Genomic DNA, 27,375 nt, shown 5'->3' with positions numbered 1-27,375 from the left:
CTAGAGAAATCCCGATCTGATAACCAAGAGCAGAGCTTTGTGATTAGTCAGCTGTGGGATATTTACATGTCTGTATGAATCAGATTGTTAGTTAAATATTGGTTTAGCAGGGGAACTGTGCTCTCTTCCTGTTTGAACTCCGACTACAAACACTGTTGCAGGTGTTAGGGACAGGCTTGTTGAGTTTTCTTTGGTTTTAATTTACAGGTAGTTTAATATGAGGGGCAAGATATATTATTATAATATTTAAACGTCAAATTAACAAAAGACTATTTTTCAAACCAAATCCAATCCATTGGCTCCAAATCTATCTTAAATCTGACTGAAGTTCCAAGTGAGAAAAGTATTGTGGGAGAGAAAGCCTGGCCTTTAGGAAATTCAGGGGGGACGTTTTTAACACTACCTAAAACCAATCTGCAGAGTTGATTTTGGGACACAAGAGGCTCACAGTGCTCCTGTTCTGTGACTGGCCACGTTTTGCTCTGATGAAGCACAGCACTGGATCTGGTGATTGCTTGTCAGCTGCTGTTCCTCTCTGCAAATCCCTTGTGTGTCAGTTTTCTTTTGTGCTTTGGTTTCTGCTTTGACCATATGGATGTTTGTTTGACAGGAGTCTTTGACCCTCAAACAGTTGGGTGAGTCATGGAAAGAGTGAATTTGCCCGTATAGAGTTTAATCTGTCCTCCTCTGATGGATTTAATTTCCACTTGACAGGCTGTACTAAGTTACGTGCTGTCTGACCTGGCTATTGGATACCAAACAGCAACCAGAGCACTGTGTGTGGAAAGAGTCAGCTCTGTGGATGGTGGACGAACATCAATATTAATGAGCAGTTACTCATTTACACTGGTAAGTAACAAAACTGCTCTATAACACAGTTCAGTCTCCCTCAAGAATAATTCTTTTGACGGAAGTACAAGCACACAACAGCTGCAGCGTGCTTAGTAAAAGCTGTTCTAAACTGTACTGATTCTAGTCACATAACAATGTATTTTATAGTTTTGGTTTTCTGTTTTTGAAGTATTACCCAGGCTTAAATAGCATTCATTTTGTAATTCAATGATAGTGAGTAAAAGTGGTTCAGGCTGCAAAATTTGTCATGCTTATGACAGCATGTTCAGATCACAGAATCACAGAATGGCTGACCTGACCTGGCAGGGACCTCTGGAGATCATCCAGTCCAACTCCCCTGCTGAGCAGCATCACCTAGAGCACATTGCGCAGGATGGCATCCAGGTAGGTTTTGAGTATCTGTCACTGTATCTCCAGAGCAGGTGATGTCCTGGACACCTCAGAAAACTACTGCTTGTATGTAATTATCCAAGAGGAGTACTTTGGGGATGAGGGAGATCCTTGGGGGAGGAGAGTAGCAGAATTTGGATGGCCTATGTGTGTGTAACTACTGAAACAGAATCAATTCCCTTCTGATGGGAGCAAGTGGATATTGGATTGCAGGGGTGAATACTGGCATGTTGATTTGATCAGTTAACTTGTTTAAGATTACTATAGTTTATTGAGTCCTGATGGACACAGAACTTAAACAAACAAAAACCCTACTACTTAAACAGATGGAATATTCATAATAACTATTTTAATGAAGATAGTGGAAGAATTATGCCCAGAGCAGTTGCTCTCTAACCACTTTGTGAGTAAAAAATTAATGGAACAATAACCTCCAAGTGTGAGATGCTTTATTTCTGAAGCTAAAAATGTTCTACTGAAACAAAGAGGCCTTGAAATAAAAAGGTTACTATTTTTCAAATTGATAATGAGCGTTAAGCATCTTGTGAGTAAGGTATTTCTGGTTCATTTACTCTTCCTAAATCCATTAGTATCTGCTTCTCCAGCTCCAGAAACACCTTATCTGCATTTTCTTGCTCCTCCGTCTATTTTAGTTTTCTGTTTAGTAGCCACACTCTGAAGGAAGAACAGAAACAAGGCAATAATTCACTGTTCAGCTTTGAAATACAAAAGCAAACACTCCATTGCCTTCCAGTGGATAGTATTAAATGCAATCACAAATTACTGGACAGGGCTATGTTAACTGAATTGTCGTTTTCTTGGTTTGTTAGCTGGTACTATAAAACCATCTACCAAAGAATGCATAGGCAAAATCCTTATTGGAAGAAAAAAAAAAAGTGAACCAGGACTGTCTATTCTAATCCTAACCATGACAAATAAGAAATAAGGAGCTGCTAAATCATTCTGAATATATACATCCTGATTTTTGAAAATACTGTGGGAAATAGCCTAGGCAAAAGAGGTGCATTTTAAAGATCTAAGGAAACAAAGGAAGTTTTCTTAATTCCAAATATAACATACTGTTTTCTCCATCTGTGTCTGTTCCTTTTCTGTTCTTTCTTTGGCTTGAAACTCTTGGTATTTTTCGTAATTCTTCAGGTATTTGACTTCTCTCTCAAAATAATCAAGTACGTTGGCCTGCTATTAACACAATGACAAACAAGTCTTGTTACAAACCTAAAGACTTGGAATTACTGCTGATGATCTGCATGGCATTAACAAATTATCTATTTTAGGAATATAGATCTCTATTCATCCAAATGATTTGTTGCAAAATAATGCGAAGATATGGATAGAAACCAGTTAATTTTGGATACAAATAGGCATAGGGTTAAGTGATTTTTATTACACTGAATTAACTTTATTTACACTGAATTTTATTACACAGAATTCATAATTCTGTGGCCTAAGTTGTGTAGATCCAAAACACTCATAATTTGGGCAGAAGCAATGTTTTTCAGTAGTTATAGCATGTAGCCCACTCCTACTTTACTTTGGAAAGGTTCTACTAAAATTTGGCGGCTCACCTGGTTTTACATTGCAACATACTGTAGCTCTGTACACAGCAAACTGTTGTGGGCTGCTTATAAACTACTTCAACATCTATATGGAAGATTTAGAACTGGGATAAGATGAGCTGAAAGTTTTGTGTATAAAAATAACAGACTTGGTAGCAGGTAAGACTGATAGACTAGGTAATACAAAGACCCTAGCTTGCTCTAGGGCTGGGAAGATTAAAGAAAGAGAAACTCAGTATATTTGTATTACTATGCACCACATAACATTACTTTAATGTATGAAAGCAGGTGTCATTTTATGCACAAAGCATTTGTCACCGTGTTTTCATGTAGGCAGGTTGGAGCTGTGGAATTCTGCCAGCTGTCACCTGGGTTTCCTTTAGGTGTCTCTTAAGGGACCTGTGCAGTCAGCTTTGCTATGAATGATCCTTGGAGAATATGGCCTACTTATCTCAAACTAATCATGACACGTTTGAAGGCAAGATTTTTCAGCCAGGCCTGTTTCTGTTTTGGAATTTTCAGGATAAGTTGTCACAGAGATAAATTAAAATCATTACCAACCTCATTGCTGGAAGACTGGCTTAATATCGGACAAATTTCTAAAACATGCAGTACTCCAGAATCATCAGAAACAGCAAGAAATTGCTGCTTTGCTGAAAGATATTTAACAAAAACATAATCTGAATTCCAACAGTAATACATACCTCCACCTAACCATGAAATGTCTAGTTTTTAATATGAGAACTGATGTCTCCTAATATGGACAGTGCAAAGAACTACAAAGAATTATTTTGTGGTCTTCTTGGTTTATTGGTCACTGAGGCAAAAGCACAGCTTTATTGCTCTTAATTTGTTAACAAATTAAATTCCCTTTAAAGCTTATACTTTTTCAAATTATTTTGTTGTTGTTGATTTTTTTTTAATTAAAATTTTTAGTTGTTTTATGCCTTCCTAATACACTTAATATGCTTAAAATGTGGTGTATGCACTTCTGTGTACAGTGCAGCATACAACTAGTGGAAGTATGTACTTATCTGCTGTATAGGATGTAGCAAGAGTAATGTGCTTTGGAGTAATGGGCCATTTTACATACATAAAACAAAGCACAATAAAGTGTGATCAACACCAACATACGTGAGGCAATCCAGGGGCTGATGCAGGTGATTGTTGATTCAGAGATGTTCTGGAAATGAGATGGCTCATGAGTTTTCTTCAGTAAGTCCCAGATATCTATATTTCCATCATCTCTGCCAATGAAGAAAACTCCTGGTCTTGTTAAGGACCAGTGTCCTGTAGTGTATCTTTGTGTCATGCAGCTTGACTCGAGAATAGGTCCATCCTTAATTTTTTTCAAAACAAAGATGAGACCCAGCAATCAAACAATACTGTCCATTCACTACCTTAAATTTCCTATAATTTGAGAACATTCATAATTTAAATGATCCTATTACAAAATAATACAGGTGGCAAAATCTGTATCACCTGTGATTAGGAGAAATATGGGGGATTAAAAAAAACACCTGGTATCTCACTTTGTCTATTAAGATAATTTGTCTATCTGCTGTTAAAGTCTGTGGTCTTGAGATTTTGCCAAGTGCAGATAACCTGGATCCCCTACACAACAAAAACAAACAAAAAAGCCCATGTTTTTATGTTTTCAGCTGACGAAAAGACTGCATCCTAAATAAGTGCTCTTCAGACTTGCTTAGCATACCTTGCCTATATTCTTTGATTTTCTAGCAGCAGAAATAATTTGTCGAGAAGCTATGGCTTTTACGAAGTTAGTATTAAAGGTCACTCCATTCTGTCTGTAAATGTCAAGATTACAAAGCTATTTCTAAAACAGCTTTTCTGATGTGAAGAAAAGGGAAAAGCTTTTCTTATACCTAATTTATTTCTAAGCTATCAAGCTTTGTGATATACAAACAGTTCTGAAAGTGGTCTGTGAAGCTATTATTATAGGTATCTTTTGTACCTCTATCAATTACGTTACAGACATTTTAAAGTAACTTACTGTAACACCTTCTTTCCAAATGGCAAAATTCCAGCCTCCAACACTTAGAACAATGTCTTTAAAAAAGGGAGATATCTGGACGGTGTTCACAGCTTCGTCATGGATGAAGTATTTATGAGAGGGCTTCTTACCTAACAGAATGAAAAAGATATTTGCTTATAACTAGTGCTTTCCATGATTGTCAACACAACAAGAGTTAAGTGGGGGGGATATGGAGATGTAGCATTCAGCACAGGCCTCAAAGATACTAGCCTTGTTTCTTTTGCTTACATGGTATAGAAATTGGAATTGCAGCAAATCTAGTTACTGTGAAGTAAGACTTCCCTGATTTGTGCCAGTAGGTACATAGCAACACACCTATGACACTGGAGAGAGTTTTCGCTATTCTGTTGCAACAACTGAACTGCATGCAGTCTTGAGCATGTCCTGCTGAACCCTGGTGTCGTCACTGAGACCACCTCAGTAGAACGGAAGAATGAGCAAGAACCTTAAGAAGACAGCGTATATGGGCAAAGACTTTAAATTTAGCAGTATATTAAGGTTTAAACAGGTGTTGAGAAACATGAACTTACTAACTGGTTTTCCTGAGTTGCTATCGATTTTTATTTTCCAGTCAGAATAGATCATTTCTCCATCCTGTAATGCCAGAAAAATCAAGTAAATACTAACTTTAGAGCTTGATGTCATAGAGCAAAATGGTTTGTTTTTAAGCTGTGACTTAATTATAGCCATTATTAAATATGTTCTTGGTAAGTTAAAACAAAAAGTTGCAGCCAATGAGTGAAAAAACGCTAAACTTTTGGATCACCATTTCTCACTTTTGTGTTACCAAAACAGCTTTACTTATGATGTATGTAGGCAGTCCTTCCTGCAGAACTGGGCACCCAAGTATTTGGGGAAATGGTGGTGGAAACAAGAAGGGTAGGTGAAAGATTAATGTTTGTTTCCACATGAACTTAAAAGTGGGATAAATTTTTGGAATTTTAGATAGATAGGGTAGGTACAGAGCTATGAGTAGCTAGGGCTTCCTAGAATAAAATTTAAGTTCTGGAGGAAATTGTAGTATTGTTTCTATCAGATATTTGAGGAAACACTAGAAAAAGTATTACTAATCTGGGTTTTGGAATAAGGAAGTACTGTTTGGTTCTTGATGTCAGGTAGTTAAATTCAATGCACTCTGGAAATGTCTTCTAACTCTGCCCTTGAAGTAAGGGTTCACAGTCTAGCAAACACGGGCTTTTATTATTGTTTTAATCATGTCCCTAAATGTATTAAAGTGAGAGTTAAATATGGCATGTCCAGAACGATCTTTTTAGTTAACACCTGAAGAAAACATGTAGGTATGTACATTTCTGTAAGCCCTGAAAGACTGAAAAACTAAACAACAGAGATCTTTTATTAACATTTTCTTAGTAACTTACTACTTTCACTTACTTTAGTTCCAACAAAAAAGTTGTTGGAGATACTCTCTAGTGCTTTCAGAGGTTTCTTTGAAGGAACACTCATCTTTGCATATGGTTTCTCTTTGGCAAGTGCCTTTTGTTTGTTCGTAGATTGTGCCTTATCTGGGAAACAATATAGATACATTTATTTATTTTACCGGAAAAGTTACCAGATCAAACAATTCCTTTGTCTTATAAAGGTAGTTTATAGATAAGGGGAGTTCCAGGAGCAGAGAGAAAGAACAACTGCCAAGTAAAGCAGCAGTCCTGCAGGCTAGCTGCTTCCCTGGAAAATCTTTCCCTGATACTGGGGCTGCAGCTGATGGGAATGCTAGAATAGCTCAGTTCTCTCTGTCAGAGCAGGACTTGTGGTCTAATCCTGCCATGCCGGTACTTTAAGCGTGACCCTTTCTGCAGTGACAATTTCCAGCAGGAGGTTAGACACCCATTGGGCAGGAGCAGATGGTCTCTCAATTCCTTTGCACAGGGAAACAGGAGGTCTGTGCTTCCAGTAGTGAGACAAGTACTTAGGGTAGTACTTCTGTTCTTCATCATCAGTGTTAATCAGCTTCTCTGATACCCCTGCACCTTCCCTTGTCAGCTCCTGTTTGCAGCAGCCATCTCTGACTGGTGCCAGCTGCCTCCAGCACTCCGTGGGTAGCGGCACGCACTGAGCACTGAACCTCCAGGAAGGTTTGTTAAAACCTCTGGCATGGTTTGCAGTCTGTGTTTTAGCTGGGCAGCCTCTCATGCTGTGTGTCAGCAAGCCAGCTTTACATTGGGATCAGGAGTGTGTCCTTACTGCAAAGTAACACAGTGAGAACTGATCTATTACAGAATGTGAAGTGCTAGGATACCTCTATCCAAATGCATACAATATATGCTGTTACTTCAGGAATTTGTTTCCTAAAGGTACTTTTCTGCATGGACTGAAAAGGACGTACTATTTCAAGAGTTAAGAGACTGGAAGACTTGCATGGGCTATTGAGCAAAATGCAGCAGTTACTGTGGATACAGAACTGCTCTTATGTAGTCAATATGTGGATATGTTTTCATAGTCAATATATGTATATTCCACTTTGCATACCAGTATATTTAAGAAACCTTTTTCTCCAGATGCTGTAGAAGATTTTGTTGCTTTGCTTTCATTATATACATACTGAAATACAAGTTTATTAAAATCATTTTTTCCAATAAGGTGTAATAAAAATATTACCTAAGATTTTGTAATGATGATGCTGTTCCAGTAGACAAATTTTGATGGGACTGTATTCCATTCTGGTATCACTCTTGCACAGGTTTATCTGTTCAGAAAAAAAGTATTTGATAATTTGTTTTGTCAGATGGTTTGTACCTACAGGACTAAATTACTTTCTGCCATAATGAAAGAGGTCTTTTCAGTCTGTGGTATGTTTGTAATACTGCACAAACAGCATTTGTTGCCTCACTTGCAAGTGCATACAACTGCAAATTTGCAGTTTCTCTTGTGTTAGCTTTTCCTTATAAGACTTCTGCTATGTTTCTAAGAAACAAACAAAAAATGGTTCTAGTGGTCCTGCTTTTTCAGTGACTGTACTAGCTGCAGCTATTCGGAGCAGAACAGGTCATCAGTTTCTCTTTTTTTCCTTTTTGTTTTTAAATGTTATTATTTTCATCCTTCATTTACTTTCCCACACAAACTGCTATGACCACTTTCATCAGACCTTGATTGTTGGGTTACCAGTAATTAAGATCCTGTTGATCATGATATGTTTCACAGTTTGTGACCCCCGCGATAGTGGTTGAAAGGGCTGACAACAACATGCGATGTTACTACAACTGCTTTTGCATTAACACAGTTTTTAAGACATCATCATGCTAACGTTACAGAACACTTTGTATTGAAGTTTCAGAGGAACTTTGAAGCCTTTCATCATTAGAAGGAAATCCAGAGGAACCTTGCAATGTTGTGGAAAACATAAAGGGTTGGGAAGCAAAATAATACATTCCTATGGAGTACTGGCTATATCTACAGTTTGGTTTGGTCCTACTGTTCTATATTAGTGTACACTACCTTTAGGAGAGGTTTCCAGCTGAGACCTAGGTGCTTAAAGGTATCTGGAACTCCAGGAGGCATATCAAAAATTTTCTTCTCTTTTGCTTTTTCAAACAAAGGCTTGCTGGGAATTTTGGTGACTCGAATATCCCAAAACAATATTAAGCTGCAAAATGACTGTATAGTATTATATTCTGTTTCTGTTTTAAAGTCAGGGGTAACTTTCAATGCATTTTTAAAATGTTTTTTTTTACCCTTTCATCTTCAAACTTAGCAATAGAGACCCTGAAATGCTGGCAAATGCTAAATACTTAAGCCATCGTTTAAAAAAAAAGGTAATTATTCATTTATTCAACATTTTATCAGTTGTAACTCTACCAGGGCAGCCAAATGGCATTCATACAGTTTGCTTATGAAAAGTTACTGGGTGAAGTTAATGGCATTACCTAGGTGAAATTCTTATCTGTTGACCAGTGTGATTACTTGGGCTCTCCACAGTTAGTTAAAAGAATGGTTAGGAAGCTGAAATCCATTCCTGGTCGAGATCATGAGGCTGTTACACAACTGTGATGGGCCTAGTTTGCTGTAATAGCAGGCACATGCTAATATAGCCTAAAAATACAGATATCATATTTGCTGATCAAAATCAATATTCTGTCTCTGACTGGGCCAGTACTGGAGGCTCAGAGGAATGGGCAGAACCCTCTATCAGGTAATACAGTAATGCAGATCAAACCTCATCACCAATTATTGTATGTGCCAGTTTATTTGCTGATATTTAAGACAAATGGCCCTACTTGCTTGAATGTACCATACCATTGGAGTTTTCAGCCCTGTAATTGTTCCTTCTGTTCTCCTCTGGGCATTGACTCACTGAATTGGCATAGATGATAATTTGCCTCATCACTGATACCTTTGCTTTGCTTACAGAAGTTGCCCAGGGACCCATGCTCTTCAAGGACCATATTACAGTGACTCCCCTGCTCTTTAGGTGCATACTATTAATGTGGAGACCTGTTACGTGAGTAGTTTACAATTATTTCTTCCACATGCACTACCAGCATTGCATTACAGTGCAAGCTTATGGACAGTTGTATTTGCAATCATTCTTCCAACTTAATTCTTTGAAGCCTTTTCTGATTTTGATTAGGAAAAATAACTCCTATTATTAGCAAATTTTGCTGTCTTTTTACAGATCCTCCTTTTGATATAACTAGCAAATACTTGATTGAGCCTAGCTGTAAGCCTTTCACCATCATGAAAGCTATACACGTATTTCCACTTCTTGCTTTCTGTCCCCCTGCCTTTCACATAAGGTAATATTTGCTCATAACCTTCATGATTATGTCGTTGACAAAAGAGGAGTTTCATTCCAAATAATTTTGCCAGTTGAGTCTCCATCTTTAAATATAGTTTACGCTATTTATGTGGCCTCAAAATCTTTGACAGTTTTTTGTGCAAGATTCCCAATCTTATGTGACTCATACGTACAAAATATATAAATGTGGTGATTTGGCTCTCCGGGCATGTGCAGCCAGCACCTGGTAAGCACAGAATATAGAGGTGTACATGTGAGGTTGTTCAGTTAATGAACCCTTAATACCATCACTGAAAAGGGCTTAAACTTGGTGTGTTTGTGTACCACTATGTTTTAACTATTTAGGACAGGCTGACAGGAATCCAGAATTGTGCTAGTATCATGGAGTATGTTCCATAAAGCTTTCCAAAGGAATTTGGAAGACATCTGGTAAAGAAAGTAGGCATTACATATACCAATCAGGGGAGCAGGTCACAAGCTGGACGCAAATTTCAGCTCTGTTTTCAAAAGTGATGCCCATTCGGTTGACCTAAAAGCAATAATAATAATTACAGGGGAGAAGAAGGTGAGCTATGAAAGTCATACTCTGCTAAGGATATAGTTCAATACATAAAATGGTCTTCTAGGAATTAAGTCACTGTTTCAGCTTGGTTGAAGTTTGGAAATCAGGGCTCAGTAACCTGTAGTTTTAAAATAATAGTCAAGGTATTTTTACAAATGTACTTCAGGTGAAATGATGTCAGCTTTGCCTCCTAGACGCCTAAATTTCGAAGAAATCAACAGGATAAAAACTTGCTGCAACCATTGAGAGTCAGGCCCTCCTTATATTACCATGTTTGTAACTTTTCATCCAGCTTAACCAAAGAGCAAATTTATCTCAAGTGTTGGGAACCCCGTTCACACCGTGGTCATCTCTCTTAAGTTATCACTACATATGTGGGATACTGCAGGTTTTGTAGTAATTATGTACTGAGTAGTCATTGTTTTATACAGAAGAAGGGTTGGAGAGGGAACAACTGATGACAGGCCCTAATCAAACACGATCTTCAGTGTAGGCAAAAAAAACATTTATTTCTGGCTTAAACTCTACTTATCAACTGTGCAGCAAAGTTTCAGCTATGTTTTTTTGGTTGGTTGGTTGTTTTTTAGGCCTATTTCTACTGTTGTTTTCATTCATGAGGGCCAACCTGGAGTTTAAGTGGTAGTCTTATAACCATGCAAAGATGGATTATGTTCTGCATATAATCTTGATTTTTTTTTTTTTTTTTTATATGTACTAACAAACTGCAGATTTTAGGAACTGCAGTGCTGTGGAAAGGCTGACATACATCTCAAATTTGTTTATGTAATCAGAAGTATGGTCCACTGTATACGCCTACATAATGACAAAGAAAGGGATTTCTTTATAACTATTATTTATAAAGCCCAGTTTTCCTGCATCTGTTATCCCAGATGAACTTGAAAACAGCTTTCTGAGTCTAAACTTTGGCAAAACAAACAAACAAAAGTAAAATAAAACTAGCATTCTTATATTCAATCCCTTTCTTCATGTTTTATATCCGGTACCATTTAGAACCCATGGGTACTGCTGTATCATTGTTTAATTGTATCAGCTTTCTTTTTGTGATATATGTGCACTGTTTTCCTCTCTGGACATGTTGTGAAGGACTGTAGTATCTACTAAGTCTTAAATATTTGGTCACGAAAAATGTTGATAGATTAATTTGCATAAACCCTTCAAAGATGTCAGTTTTCTTCCTCTTGACCTGCTTTTCCACTGCCATTTTGCATTTGATTACTTTTGCTTTTCGAGTTAATTTGTACAACAAATTGCAGAACTCTGATAGCAAATGAACATCTGATACTCCTGTAATAGACTTGGACCCTTTAACTACATTGAGCCTGTGTACCATGGAGCTTTAAAAAATCACAGAAAATACAAGAGTTGAGTACACAGCAGCTAGAGAAACTAAGTTAACTACTATAGCAATCTTTTTAGGTGCCTAAGTACTTAGGTAATTGAAATTACTTTTCTGAATTCTTGGTGGCAGACTGGGATTACCCATAGTAGAAATTCAGCACGTTTTAGGTACAGAAAGCTTACAGTTAGCCTTGTAATTCTGAATTGCATTTTTTGTAAAACTACAGGTTTTTTTTCCAGTACTGACAGAATCATATCAGCGTGAAAACACAGCGCAGTTGTAAAACACAATGATCAGGACAAGCAGCAACAGATTATTTAGCATTTTAAAATGCACCCAGAAGTAATGAGAGTTGTTACAAATAATTGAACCTTTAATATTTCATCTTGAGCTTACACTATGAAGATCTGAAGTAAGTAGGAAAACAGTAAAAAGTGGAAAAATAAGTATTTAAACTCACCTCAAAATGATCTGGCAGCCAATGTATATCTGTAATCACTGTTTTATGGCTACACTCTATGGAAGAGCATGCGCAGTATCTTACTAAAGGTGGCTCTGTATCATTCTCATCGTCTTCCATATATGATGGCTAGAAATGTTTTAAAAAGAGTTATCTTAGTGTATTTCCAAAATAAAATTGTAAACCTGTCAGAGAAAAAACTTACTTTACATACAGATTAATGGTTCTTCACACATTTCAAAACTGTCTAAAATTTTCTTGGCGTCTAATGTACAACCATCTAAAAATGGAAAGCCTTGAAACAGGCATTTGAATATGAAGCTCTGAAGAGAATTCCAGTGTGGCTCTACAGGCACATATCCAGTAAGGTATTAGATTTTCCTCTGCTTTTAGGTCTTTCCCCTTTATAGTTTTATTCCACTGAAATGTGTTTGTCATCTTCCAAGCTACCTTTTGTTTTCTGTCCATACATTTTCATTTTCAGTGAAATACTGAGTCATTTTCAGTATTATATAAAGCAATAAATGCTATACATATTTGATGGACTTCATATGGTAAGGGTTGAGTATATGTTGATGCGCGATAAAGAGCAGTCTTAGTGAAGCCAAAGGCTGCACAAAACATAGTGAAGCTATTAAGCTGCACTAATCAGGTGGAAATGATATTGTGATATTGGGTTTATTTCGTGAACCCATCAGGTTTCTTATCCTGCTTAGTATCCCATTGCAAAGATTATCTACTCCCTTATTTTGAGCCAGGACACCTTCACCCATTTTTCCTACGAACTTGTATTCTAAGTTTCATTGTCTTCACCTCAGATGTATCGTTGTTCTCCGATGGATTTACAACGGAAGCACTGTCCATATTAACAACTGACTTTTTGACTCCAACAGTAATGCTTTTTGCATTTTGCAGCCTTTCTTCATTTTTAGAAGTATCCCACAGTACAAGCTATAATGAGAAATGAGTGTATTATGATTTTTTTCATTCTTTGTATTAATATGCATTTTCCAAATACATTTTTTTTTTTGGGGGGGGGGCGAGGGGAGTGGAATGAGAAATTTACTGTGTACTAGAATTTAAGTCTTCTGAAGTATTGCCTCTTCAGTGTGATGCAATCAGTTGAAAGGCCACACTTACATCAAAAAAAAAAGTCTTCACAGTTTGACCTATACCTGATTTTTATCCTTTTTTACTGATGAACTGCAAAGAACCATTTTGAAGTAATGGCTGAACTTTGGAATAATCAGACAACTTAGCAGAATTCAGTACAGGATTAAATAATTTCTTTAATTCATTTCACAGTGAAAATAATAAGATAAATAATGTGATGGAATTTTGGCTTACAGTATTTTAATTCTGTAAGAAAATACAGAGATATCTAACTTTATTCTTATACAGAGAATTAATACCTGTCCATTGAAGCAGCCACCAGCAATGATATTTGGATCACTTGGACTGAACTGAAAGCAGTAAATGTCATGAGGACATTCTAATATTAACTAAAAAGCAGAAGAAAACAGTAGTTGAGAAATACAGCATTTATTGTTCTCTTGTTATTTGAACACTTGGAATTTTTGAAAGTCCTGATTAAATACCTGAGGGCGGGTAGGGTCAGAAAAGCTCCAAAAAATAATGACTGAATCCTGTAACAATAATTTGTCAGAAGGGTTAATTCTTTCTTCATCAGAATACCTCTGTGTTGCTGACTCTGCTATTATCCCTGATTGAGAGAAAACAAATTTTCTCAGAAGAGACAAATCAAAAATCAAATTTCAACATTCTATTAATTATGCTAAGTGACTTATATTTATCCCTTGCCAATACAGTGGTAAAAAAAAAAGTGCATATATTTATATTTTTCTTTTTATAGATTGACTTTGAAGAAATTACTTCTGTTAGAATTATCTATCAATGTGTTGTGGAAGCTCAGGATCAGGATAAAACTCAACTTTTCTGCTACTAATCTGTGATCATGTAATGCTGAACCTGAAATGATAAGACAGGCATGTAGACCTGGCTACCCATCATGAAATCAAATCTTTCATAGTTTAATTAATTTCCTATGCAGGCAGCAATGTTTGCTGTTAGTATGCTGTGCAAGTAAGACATTCATATGAAAATTAATAGTGCTTTCAAACATGGCTTTTTAGAGTAGTAATACCAAGTAGGGAGCAGGAGGAGACATTTAATATGGCTCGTGATGCTCCCTGGCACTCGGTAGAGCCACATGCTAGGGTAGCTGTAACATTCCTCAAAAATATTAGGTATGCTACGAGACCCAGCCATGGGGAGAACAGTGAATACAGAGAACTGTGCCACAAGTACCTGGCACAGTTGCAGCCCTGCTTAAATGAGCCTCATAAGGGAGAAATTTCCCCCTCCTATAAAGTCCAGTTCTATGCTAGTGTGATAGGCTTTGCATGACCTATCTGACCTACATAAACAATGTCTGTATTATTTTTCACTTTATCTTAAATGGCAATTTAGACATACAAAATTGTGTTTATTATTATTTTTTTAATTTAAAGGTCAATGGCTACGAAAGATGCACATTTTACATTTTATAGCAGTCATGCAATACATGTCATTCGAGATTCAGATCATTACCATGGATGGTCGGATGCCAACGGACGCAGCTAATACTTCTGTCCTTGAGATAATGTGGATCTGTGAATGATTGGTATGCTTGAAGATAGACATCTGACTTGTCACCAGAACTGCTTTCATCTTCTGCTAGGGCCTTCCAGTCATCAAAAAAGGCATTCATAATTTCATTCTGCTGCAATGCAATTTCCATTCTGTTTTGTAAAAAGAACAGTTAATACTTTGAAGAATCCAGATAGGACTACTCAGTAGTAGAATCACAAATATGTCTGTAAAGAGACAGCTTTTGTTTTACACAAAATTATGACCATATTATTAAGAAGAAAAATTCCTCAGTGATACATCTCAACTGTAAGGAGACTATTCCCTGTTTAAAAAATAATTATACCAAGAATTTGACTCCAGTTGTGTGCGCATCAAGTACTGTGCAGTTGTCCAATTCTTGTGCAAAAAGCGTTAGTAAGTGGGACTTGTCCCATGACTTGGGCCTGTAGAACAGCACCTTGTCTCTTCTGCATAACTCTCTGCTTGAGTGAGCAGTGTTTGAAAGATAAGCTTTGCAGCTTGTTTGAAAAGATGTATTGCTATCAACTGTAACAGGTGTAATTCCAATTTAAGCTATAATTCAAATTAATGTGGTATAGATTTCATGTTCATTTTAATTAGGCACAAATATCAAGTTAGTATTTGTTAATATTAAAATAATAAGCAAGAGAAAGAATAAAAGCAAGATGATAAGAAAGAACAAGCAAGAGAAAAAAAAACACTTCAGTGTTTGACTAGATTGATGGTCCACTCAGCCAAGAGTTCTGACTCCACTCACTTTGATTTTACATGTATATCATTTCATGCAGCCTTTAAAGTATATCACTGCAGTAACTTTACCTTAAATGTACTGATGTGACAAATTCTTTCAGTTTTTCAGATGACAGACTCTCTTCCAGCTCTTCATTTGACAGCTGTCTAGGAGAATACTGCATGGCTGCATTTTTTGGATAGGTCCTAACCAATTGAAATAAATTTGAAAATGAGTATGCATATAAACAACTTCAAAGGCAGAAACCCATGTAATATGTAATATGTAAAACTAAAAGCTAAAAAATAAATATGTAAAACTAAAAGCTTCTTTTTTTTCTAGAATCTCTTTGGAAAGGAGTGCAAGAAGATACAGACAGAGCATCCAATTCTCTTCTCTTAATTTGTAACAGAGCATGTCCAGAAGAGTTGAGTTAACCTGCATAACATTAGGGGAGATCAGAAACGGTTCATAGCTTAGTAAACAAGCTGAAAAATATATCTCACACTTACCATTTTGTCTGAGTACTAGCTTCTTTTACTTTTGGAATCATTTGTACACCCACATCTCTTTCAAGCAGTTTAATGCTGAAAGTTTTGTCTTGGTAGGAAGTGCATTCAACATAACTGTCTTTCACATGTGAAGCATTCCTATCAGTAAATCTAATTGGTGCACCAAACTTCCCGCGTGCTCGAGAAAACATGTACTTAATCTGCAAAAAATATTTCTGAAGTTAGCAAAGGAGAGAGTTCTTGGAAGGTCCATTCTGTAAAATGGCAGTACTCATAATAGTAGAACTAGTTCTGTTGATGGTTGAATTTACTTATATTTCTGCATTGTGAAATTTCCAAGTGTTTATATAAATCAGCTATGTACAAGTGCCTCCGTACCTGGAGGTGTTCAACACCAGGTTAGATGAGACCCTTAAAAGGAAAAGAGTCATAAAAAATAGTTTCTGCAGCACTTTGTTTTTGGTGACAGTTGATGGTTCTGTTTTTTGTGTGTTTTGTGTTTTTTGTTTTTGAAAGACTCCAAGCAAAAACTAGGATTGCAAGCTTCAATTTCCAACTTTTTCTTTTTAAGGAACTTATAAATTTGTTTTTGTGATATTTGATTGTTACATTTGTTATTTCTGACCTTTGTAACACAGCCTTTAACAGATTCTTCTTCAACTTCCTTTTCGCTGCCAAGGGAAACCCATGGTTTGTGGACAGAACGCTTATAGGCATGGACTTCCAGAGTCCTTTCTTTTTCTTCTTCACTTTTTTCTTCTTTTTCTTCTGCAGTGTCTGGAGGCTGTGACATCAAGCAGTGAAAAATAACGTTTTTTTGAAAGTGTGTTTCTGAAAGATAAGTATGATCTAGATACCTGAAATTCAGTTTTCATTCGCACATTCTTTTGTCTCAGTGCAATAAATCTGGCTATGCTGTGCCCCTGCATTCAATTGGGTTAGGTCCCATTTATCCATTTGTGCATTAGAATTTTCCAATAAATGTTACATATTTAATATTTAAATACTAAGGAGTGTTATGTTATATTCAAGAGTTGTCTTGAAAGCAAATCACTGTTACATAAAAAGAATTTATAGTGATTTTCTACATTAGGCCTTCCTGTCTGGAATTGCAATTTGCTTTTCTGTTAATTGTTACTTCTAATGCTGGGTGAGAAACTCATGTTGAAAAATTATATAATCTGACCATAAACCTTCTCCTGTGATGTAAAGCACAAGGGGAAATCTATATATCTTCTGCTATTATTTGACTTGCCCGGGCGATCGGCTCCGGGCAGACGTGTTCTGCAGCGGAGCGGGGAATCGGACAGGCAGGGCAAATTTTTTCCAGCACCGAGCCCACTTGAGGGAGCTGCCAGGACCTGGCAGCCCTCACGAGGGAGCGCGAGCGACCAGGAGTGCAGCAAACAGGATGGGCAGTTAGGGCGTGGCGCGGCAGTTCGCACAGGCAGAGCAGAGCAATTCCCCCCGCCTATACGAAAACCTCCTCTAACGGCGATCTACCGCTAGCTCTTGCACAATGGTGTACACCAGGCACAGCATGGGTAACAAACAGGAGGCGCTGGAAGCCATCGTGGGGCAGGCAGGGTTTGACTTGGTTGCCATCACGGAAATGTGGTGGGACCACTCTCATGACTGGAGTGCTGCAATGTCTGGCTATAGGCTCTTCAGAAGGGACAGGCAGCATGGAAGGGGTGGTGGTGTGGCTCTCTATATCAGAGAGGGTTTTGATGTTGCAGAACTTGAGGCTGGGAATGATAAGGTTGAGTCCTTATGGGTTAGGATCAGCGGGAAGGCCAACAAGGCAAGCATCCTGGTGGGAGTCTGTTACAGACCGCCGGATCAGGATGAGGAGACGGATGAGGAGTTCTACAGGCAGCTGACAAAAGTTGCGAAATTGTCAGCGCTTGTTCTCGTGGGGGACTTCAACTTCCCAGACATCCTGGAAGCACAACACAGCCCAGAGAAAGCAGTCTAGGAGGTTTCTGGAGAGCGTGGAAGATAGCTTCCTGACGCAGCTGGTTAGTGAGCCTACCAGGGGAGGTGCCTCACTAGACCTTCTCTTCACAAACAGAGAAGGACTGGTGGGAGATGCGGTGGTTGGAAACTGTCTTGGGCAGAGTGACCATGAAATGGTAGAGTTCTCCATTCTTGGAGAAGCCAGGAAGGGGACCAGTAAAACCGCTGTATTGGACTTCTGGAGGGCTGACTTTGAACTGTTCAGGACACTGGTTGGTAGAGTCCCTTGGGAGGCGGTTCTGAAGGGCAGAGGAGTCCAGGAAGGCTGGGCGCTCTTCAAGAAAGAAATCTTAATGGTGCAGGAGCGGTCTGTCCCCACGTGCCCAAAGACAAGCTGGCAGGGAAGAAGACCAGCCTGGCTCAACAGAGAGTTGTGGCTTGAGCTTAGGAGGAAAAAGAGGGCTTACAATCTTTGGAAAAGAGGGCGGGCCACTCAGGAGGACTATAAGGATGTTGCGAGGCAGTGCAGGGACAAAATTAGAAAGGCCAAAGCTCATCTGGAGCTCAATCTGGTGACTGCCGTCAAAGACAACAAAAAATGTTTCTACAAATACATTAAAGCAAAATGGAGGACTAAGGAGAACCTTCAGCCTTTACTAGATGCCGCAGGAACTTAGTTACAAGAGATGAGGAAAAGGCGGAGGTGCTTAATGCCTTCTTTGCCTCATTCTTTAGCAGCAAAACCAGTTGCTCTCTGGATACCTAGTACCTTGAACTGGTGGAAGGGGATGCGGAGCAGGATGTGACCCTCACTATCCATGAGGAAATGGTTGGCAACCTGCTACAGCACTTGGATGTATGCAAGTTGATGGGGCTGGATGGGATCCACCTGAGGATACTGAGAGAACTGGCAGAGGAGCTGGCCAAGCCACTTTCTATCATTTATCAACAGTCCTGGCTATCGGGGGAGGTCCCAGTCAACTGGCAGCTAGCAAACATGACGCCCATCTACAAGAAGGGCGGGAGGGCAGACTCGGGAAACTATAGGCCTGTCAGTTTGACCTCAGTGCCAGGGAAACTCATGGAGCAGATTATCTTGAGTGTCATCACGCAGCACTTAAAGGGCAACCAGGTGATCAGGCCCAGTCAGCATGGGTTTATGAAAGGCGGGTCCTGCTTGATGAAGCTGATCTCCTTCTATGACAAAGTGATGCACTTGGTGGATGAGGGAAAGGCAATGGATGTGGTCTACCTTGACTTCAGCAAGGCTTTTGACACCGTTTCCCACAGCATTCTCCTCAAGAAACTGGCTGCTCTTGGCTTGGACTGGCCCACGCTTCGTTGGGTTAGAAACTGGCTGGATAGCCGGGCCCAAAGAGTCGTGGTGAATGGAGCCAAGTCCAGTTGGAGGCCAGTCACTAGTGGCATCCCCCAGGGCTCGGTGCTGGGGCCGGTCCTCTTTAATATCTTCATCGATGATCTGGACGAGGGCACTGAGTGCACCCTCAGTAAGTTCGCAGATGACACCAAGTTAGGTGCGTGTGTCGATCTGCTTGAGGGTAGGAAGGCTCTGCAGGAGGATCTGGATAGGCTGCACCGATGGGCTGAGGTCAACTGTATGAAGTTCAACAAGGCCAAGTGCCGGGTCCTGCACCTGGGGTGCAATAACCCCAAGCAGAGCTACAGGCTGGGAAATGAGTGGTTGGAAAGCTGCCAGGCAGAGAAGGACCTGGGAGTATTGGTGGATAGTCGGCTGGATATGAGCCAGCAGTGTGCTCAGGTGGCCAAGAAGGCCAACAGCATCCTGGCTTGCATAAGAAGCAGTGTGGCCAGCAGGTCTAGGGAAGTGATCATCCCCCTGTACTCAGCTCTGGTGAGGCCGTACCTCAAGTACTGTGTTCAGTTTTAGGCCCCTTGCTACAAGAAGGACATGGAGGTGCTTGAGCGAGTCCAGAGAAGGGCGATGAAGCTGGTGAGGGGTCTGGAGAACAAGTCTTACGAGGAGCGGCTGAGGGAGCTGGGCTTGTTCAGCCTGGAGAAAAGGAGGCTCAGGGGCGACCTTATCGCTCTGTATAAGTACCTTAAAGGAGGCTGTAGCGAGGTGGGGGTTAGTCTGTTCTCCCACGTGCCTGGTGACAGGATGAGGGGGAATGGGCTAAAGTTGCTCCAGGGGTGTTTTAGGTTGGATATTAGGAAAAACTTCTTTACTGAGAGGGTTGTGAGGCATTGGAGTGGGCTGCCCAGGGAAGTGGTGGAGTCACCATCCCTGGAGGTCTTTAAAAGACATTTAGATGTTGAACTTTAGCGATATGGTTTAGTGTTAGGTCAGAGGTTGGACTTGATGATCTTGAGGTCTCTTCCAACCTAGACAATTCTGTGATTCTATGATCTGTTACTCTGTGATTTAGAGCTACAGAACATTCGAAGTATTATTTGAAGACTATATATGTATATTGTGAAAAATAAATACAATACTTACTTGAAGGTACCAAATATATTATTATAATCTTTTAATTGTATGTCTTGTAAACCTGGGTCTTGGCAGAGGAAATTAACACATGATAAAAATTCAGCACTCAGTTATGCTAGCCATCTGAAGTCAAATACAAAGTCTGCAGAAGGTATATTCACAGTGATACATCTATTTTTCATGATCAGATTAACCTTCGGAGAAACATTCTGGATTACCAAGCATATCAGATGTTTATGAATACAACATCAATCCTGAAGTATATATTTCAGACAAGATTCTGAATTACTGATAGATAGAGCAATGCTGTGGTATATTTCCTTACCTTCAGAAAGTTTTCCTTGGCTTCCTCAGAAGCAACAAGGTAAAAGTTTTGTCCATACTGGAAATTTGCATCAAAAACTACCAGAAGTTCCTCCCCTGGATATTCCTATTTTAATTAAAACAAACATTGGAGAAGTGAAAACAAATAGCATGCAAAAAGACGTAAGACTATGACTGCTAAAACTACCATTAATGAGATTATGTAAACTCAGAATCTTTGGTTAATCTTGTGATTTTAACACAGAATTTCACGTGTCAAATTAAACAACAAACTGTTTCAATAGTTTTCAGTAAGTAGGCTATGAATCAGAGAAAGCCAAAATATGTTCAGCTCTATTCACAGAATCAAAATTAGTATGACTTACTTTACTTTTAGCCTATTTTCAATCTAAAATTGTTGTTGTTGTTGTTGTTATTATTTAGTGCATGGTGGGCCATGACAAACTTCTAGAGTTGACAGTGGTCCATGACCTTTGGATATAAGTGTTAATGTTTTTACAGAGTCAAACAAGGACAGAACTTATCATTAAAAGAATATATGCTCTGAGAGTTTGAAGTGGGAATGAAATAAGCTACATACTAGAATAACTCTTTTGACAGGGTGGAAATCGGAAATAGCAGCTCTTGTTTTCAGGTCCTGAATTATGTCTTCTTTTTTAATAAGTTTGAAACAATTTTCTTCTGTGACATCCTCATCAACTCGGCAATTAAAGATTTCTTGGGTTTTTGTAGTGAAGACTAAGGGAAAAATTTCTGGGTGGCCTATGAAGGAAAGCAAAATTGCATGATAAACAAATTTAGAGTGTTCTTTAAATGTAAACGTATCCATTAATAACTCCAGGTCTTTACTGTTTCCTAGCAGAATGCCTTTGAATCTTGCAGCTTAGTTTTTGGTATTTTTGAAGGTGTGGAATACAAATTATATTACATTTTGCTTATCTCGGAAATGACTGTACCTAACATTTTCTACTTAATGAATATGTGTTAGTCCTAGTATGAGTGTTTTTCTTTTGATCAACAGGTGGTTATGAATTTTATGAATATATATTAAGGACACAAGAGCGTTTGATTATATACTTTAGTCCTTCCCTGTAGAGCAACGCCATGTTAAGCCACTGTTCAATCTAAATACAGCTTCAATACCACCCCAAATAAGGACGCCTCTCTGATTTTGGATTTAGGCCTTCCTCTCATTCAGTTTTGACTGTCATTGAGTCTATTTTTGAGCTAGTAGGTGAGACTGAAGTGCAGTCACTAAGATTCAAACCAGGTACAAGAGGTTTTTTTTTTAAGCTTGGCTGGAGAATATATAGTATAGTACAGAATATATAGAAGGAGGCTCAGGGGAGATCTTATCTCTCTGTATAAGTACCTTAAAGGAGGCTGTAGCGAGGTGGGGGTTGGTCTATTCTCCCACGTGCCTGGTGACAGGACGAGGGGAAACGGGCTAAAGTTGCACCAGGGGTGTTTTAGGTTGGATATTAGGAAGAACTTCTTTACTGAGAGGGTTGTGAGGCATTGGAATGGGCTGCCCAGGGAAGTGGTGGAGTCACCATCCCTGGAGGTCTTTAAAAGATGTTTAGATGTTGAACTTAGCGATATGGTTTAGTGGAGGACTTATTAGTGTTAGGTCAGAGGTTGGACTCAATGATCTTGAGGTCTCTTCCAACCTAGACAGTTCTGTGATTCTGTAATGAGGCCAAGATCTGGATTCTACTTTTGCTTATCAATTTTGGCAATGAGACCGGACTCAGAAAAAGTGCATAGTCTGTGTTGATTTAAAAAATTTAATCTTTTTAAGAAACTGCAAAAGTTGATCTAGAGGACTCCCAGGTCATCCTAACCAAAGACATGAGGCCTCATAAGGAAATGGACTGAAACCGAAGTACAAATTACAACAGAACAGATAGACTTTACATTTTGATATATTGGAGCCATAAATTAAATCTCGTTTTGCAAACTGCGTTTCTTAAAGCATATCTGATAAATTAGTAAAAAGGGGTGCAGAAAAAAAATAATGCAAAGACAAAACACAAAAACAGTAGTGGGAGGTGAAACAGTCCCCTCTTGCTTACAGTGGGAAACCTTCCATCTGAAAGTATGACTAAGAAGGTATGACTATCCCTTTGCTGTGCTCTTGACATAAGCCAGGAGGATAGAAACCTAGAGTTGCCTACAAAAAAGAATGCAATTTCCATCTCTGCCATACACAACTGGCTCACAGGACGGTATGGACAGGAAAGGCTATGGAAGAGCAGATTTGTATGTATCACAGTCTTCAGAGTTGGTTATGTGGCTAGTGCAATTTAGAGGAGTAGAAATTAAAAATTTAGAAGCATAATTTGTTGATTGTTTTGTGAATTTCTAGTAGAAGATTATTCCCATGGCTCGAAGTATATTAAAGTAAAATCGAACAATTAAATTTTTGATACATAAAAAAAAGTTAAGTAGACATAACTTTTTTTCATGAAGCTTGTATGATGACTTTTTTTTTTTAATGCTGAATCAGATGCAAACAGTCTTGTCCACAAACACTAAAGTTAAAATCTTCTCAAAGAGATGGAGGTTTCAATGTCAAGAGAAACAATACAAGCATGCATTAAAGTTAAAAGTTAAAGTTAAGCAAAATACAATAGACATCATTATGAGAGAGAGCAGAGTAGGACAGATAGTCTAAGTGGTGTTTTTTCACTGTTCAACTGCTGTAGGTTCAAGTTAAAAACAAAGCAGGCATCAGATTTAAAATGTGAATATCTTTTAGTCAAAAGTACTAATATTCTGTATTATAGAATTGTACTGTACAACATTCTATATTATAGGTCACATGTTACAGATTCTTGGGATCTATATGTAGATCTATATTGTAGATTCATAAGGAGCTGTTATTGGAATTCTTACCAGTATGAACATTTTTATTGAATGCTGTTTTCCAGTAAAAAGTATGTAGCATATATACTTCATATTTTATTCCAATAGTAAATTGTATTCATGTACTTTGAAAAGACCATAGCTCTTTGTGGTGTCAGCACTTCACAAAGGGCCAAAAACTCTACAAGAAGTAAAGAACATTTGGAGGTCTTGCACTAAGGAGATACGGTGGATACAGTTTAAATCCTGCACAGACAGTGACTAAAGAGCATCATTTTTTCATTTCTACTGTCAGATTAGGTATTACAGATCTAACCTTATTTGCCACTAGGTGGAGCTAACATTCTCTCAGTGACAAAACAAAGAATCTCCAGGAACACCATGATTTTAATTTTAAAAGTACCACTTTCATGATCTGAGCAATCACTTGTCCATTTTCTTTAATTGCAGATTACCCATTTTGGTGAAGTTAGTCAGAGTGCACTTTTCACTTTCACCTACATTTGGATTTCACCTACATATAGGATTGTGTACGAAGGCAAGTGATATACGAAGTCTTTAATAATTACCAGGTTTGTATATTCCTAGCTTGTCATGTAATATTAAATAATCAGACTTAATAATGATTTGACAAAATCAAAGATTAAAAAATGATTAAAATGCCTTTTTTTCTTACAATTACTACCTATTATTAAATGCAAACATTTTGTATCCCATAATTCTGTTGCAATGCTCTTTATTTCCCCTGATCACAGCTCCTCTCAATCCAAGATAAAAACATCTACAGACCCTTATCTGCTTCTTTTCTCACTGTGCTAGTGCTACTCAGAGAATGGTACTGTTTGTAATCACTATTGTAATAGACATGCTTCTTCACAGTTTCTATTTTTTCCCATTCATATATTATTTTTTTCCTTTTCATTCCATGGCATTAGTAACACTGAAACTTCAAAATGCTGAAAATATTCCAAAACTATTACTTTAAAGCCCAGTCATCATAGCACTTACCTATTCCTTCCATAGAAAGATCAACTTCATCTTTTTTATCTGAAATACAACGACATGATGTTATCAGTAATTTTTCTTCCTTAAAAAACAAAACAAAACAAAACAAAACAAAAAAAACACACAAACATGAATAACAGTCTTTTCCTTGTTTGGACAATGTTTATAATCTTAAAATTGTGGGGCAATCATCATGCAAATCGTGTCATGTGAGGAGGTGATAAACAGACAAGGCTGGCTAATGTGGTACAGTAGCAGAACTGGCAGGTGTGCGGGTAGGAGTAGATGTTCCTCCTCCTAACAGTGGAGAAGTCAGGCTTGCTCTGAGTGGCAGGGTACTGCAGGAGTTGGACATTCATCAGCTCCTGAGAGAGAACCTACAAACTCCATGGAGGGGTAGGATAGGAGGAGATTACCACTGATGAGCAGAATATTCTCTGCAGCACAACAGCTATTAATCAAATGGTGGCAAAAAGGTGATTAGAAGGGAAAACCAACTTATGGAAGTTGGCTGTTGTGGCCAAAAAAAACAACGAACTACCAACAAGAGATTTGTATTTAGCAAGGCCTTTTTCTAGCCTTATGCTTCCTTAACTGCACTGTAAATGACACAAGTGGTGTAGTCTCTCATCGCATCTCAGAAAAATACAATAAAATGCACTGCAATTAAATTGCGAGTCTTTGGTTTATTTTCAAAGTGGTGTTGTTGATCACTTTAGCGTGTGATTCTGAGCATCTAAACTCCAGCTGTGGGGGCACCTTTCTCCGCCATGTGTTCTGTACCTGGACTAAGTTAGCTCTTGTAAATTTCCACCCTTAAATGTATGAAGTCTCCCCATTTCCCATTCAATACTGGTTTTATGATGCAACAAGCTATTACATCTAAACTACGAAGTGTAAATAGACACAAAGTGTACAAAGTGTAATAGACACAAAGACAAAGTATAAATATTGTAATGTGGCTTTATGTTCCATATTTTGGTTACAAAGACATTATCTGTAATCATAGATCGTTCAGTTGTTTATAAAAATAGTATATTCTAATTTATCTCATGTTTACTTAAATGCCTGGGCCCAAAATAATTAAGGTAGCTGTTACGCAAAATCAGATAACTGCTTTCTTTATATCTGCAGTACCTTACATACCAAGCTGTTTTTGTTTTCCTTTTGAGGACCGCTTAGCTTTGTCACCTTTCTGTTTCTTTGGTGAGGTTTTTGGACTTTTCGAGGTGGTCTTGCTGGATCTGAGATTTCCTGACATGTTTTCAGATTTTCTAGAGAAAAATATGTATCATCAATAAACAGTAGACAGGCAGTGGCATGCACTGTGTATGAGTGAAAATTTGGCCCTTTATGTAGTTTATTATTATAATTGAAATTTTAGCCACAGCCAAAGGTATGCTCCAGAATTTTAAATCATAATCTTTATTTTTATATGATATGTGATAGTTGGAAATACTCCTTCTGTCCAGGGTCATTAAGGATGGAAACTGATTTTCCAAAACAGTAGGAAGTTAAAATAGAATAGGCATTGCCCTTAAAGAAAGCTAAAGAACCTGAGCCACAGTGTGAAAAATATAGGTGAAAATTCTACAGCTGCACATATTTGTCCCGGTGTCCTCAAGTATAAAATCATTGCACAGCTGCACAAACTATTTTTGTGCTTCTGCATTTCCATTTCATTTTTCAGTGTAAGTCTGTGGAAGACAAACTTGGAAAGAAATTGTATGCATGAGTACATGCAGCAATCACACAGCTGGAGACTATACTGCATAGAAAGTTACTTTTATTTCATTTACTCCCCTTCTTCCAAGTATCTAGAATAAGCATAAGAACAACAGTGCGGAAAAGACTCCATTCCATTGCAAAGAAGAAAACGAAACATAGCCTGCCCACACCCTACAGACTGGACAACACACCACCAAAAAATAGAGCTCCAGCACCATCATGTGGAAGATGTACTTGTAGCATCTGGTAAAGCTACACCAGAATGCTCCAGAATTTGTTATGAAAAGTATTGAAAATTGATACTGTTACTGAACAGCTGGAGGTATTCACCTGGGATAAGGACAATGGGACTCCCAGTTTTTGTGCTCCAACTATCCCTGGTGACAGGAAAGAAATTTGAACCCTCTCCCCACTCCCATGTCCCCACTTTTTCTTAATACTGTAAACTGACAGGCAGAGGAACTGTTTCTTAATATATACAGAGCAAATACAGTATTTGGGTGCTACTATCATTCTGGGTTGGTCATTCACTCCCAGACTGTGAAACATGGTGTTTATCTGTTTTATAACACAGCTCTCAAATCCTTGAGAAGCTAGCAATATAATTTTAGCTTCCAAATTATTTTTTTTTAGTTTGAAAATAACCACTGAGGGCAAGATGGAGGTCACAGATTATAGCCTGGTGGTATAGCCTGTATTTGGGACCTATGTTAACTTCACATGAATTCAGGATAAGTTTTGCTACTGACTTTAATGGCAGCAAGATTTAAACTCTTATTACAGTTATGCATTTTTATCCTGCTCCAATTAAAATAGAAAAATACTTTCTAAATCCCTGTGCTCCTTTCTCTGGATCTTGCAGATCACAGGTGATAAGTTGCAGGCATTTCTCTGTTGTCTATTTATTAACACAAATACAATCTCCTTGCTTACTCCATCTGAAGACCTGTAGCAATTTAATCTTCTGTTTTTGCCAAAAAAGCAAGATAATAACAACACAACAAGTTATTGCTTCAGAATTCTGAAACTTTTGACTTGCAGTAGCTGATGGTTTTGGAAGTTTTTTTTTAAAAAAAAGTATGTACTGTAAGGAGAA

General features: G+C 38.2%; 1 protein-coding gene across 1 annotated transcript; it reads right to left on the bottom strand.

Moving 5' to 3' along the window:
- Window positions 1–1,860: 1,860 nt before the first annotated feature.
- Window positions 1,861–25,827, bottom strand: WDR63 (WD repeat domain 63; the record flags this gene model as incomplete). Its single annotated transcript, XM_032192252.1, has 22 exons — window positions 1,861–1,917; window positions 2,323–2,442; window positions 3,381–3,472; window positions 3,954–4,158; window positions 4,834–4,959; window positions 5,410–5,469; window positions 6,268–6,398; window positions 7,492–7,579; window positions 8,329–8,476; window positions 10,084–10,157; window positions 12,011–12,139; window positions 12,824–12,961; window positions 13,423–13,512; window positions 13,609–13,733; window positions 14,621–14,811; window positions 15,503–15,619; window positions 15,926–16,125; window positions 16,551–16,709; window positions 20,680–20,784; window positions 21,259–21,440; window positions 24,555–24,593; window positions 25,698–25,827. Coding segments are annotated over 22 exons (2,706 nt in total), but the record flags the coding sequence as incomplete, so codon positions are not given.
- Window positions 25,828–27,375: the final 1,548 nt, after the last annotated feature.

This window comes from Aythya fuligula, chromosome 8 (assembly GCF_009819795.1).
Source record: "Aythya fuligula isolate bAytFul2 chromosome 8, bAytFul2.pri, whole genome shotgun sequence".
Lineage (NCBI taxonomy): Eukaryota > Metazoa > Chordata > Aves > Anseriformes > Anatidae > Aythya > Aythya fuligula.
Note: the sequence above shows the minus strand (reverse complement) of the source record. Positions and strands in the feature narration are given on the sequence as shown.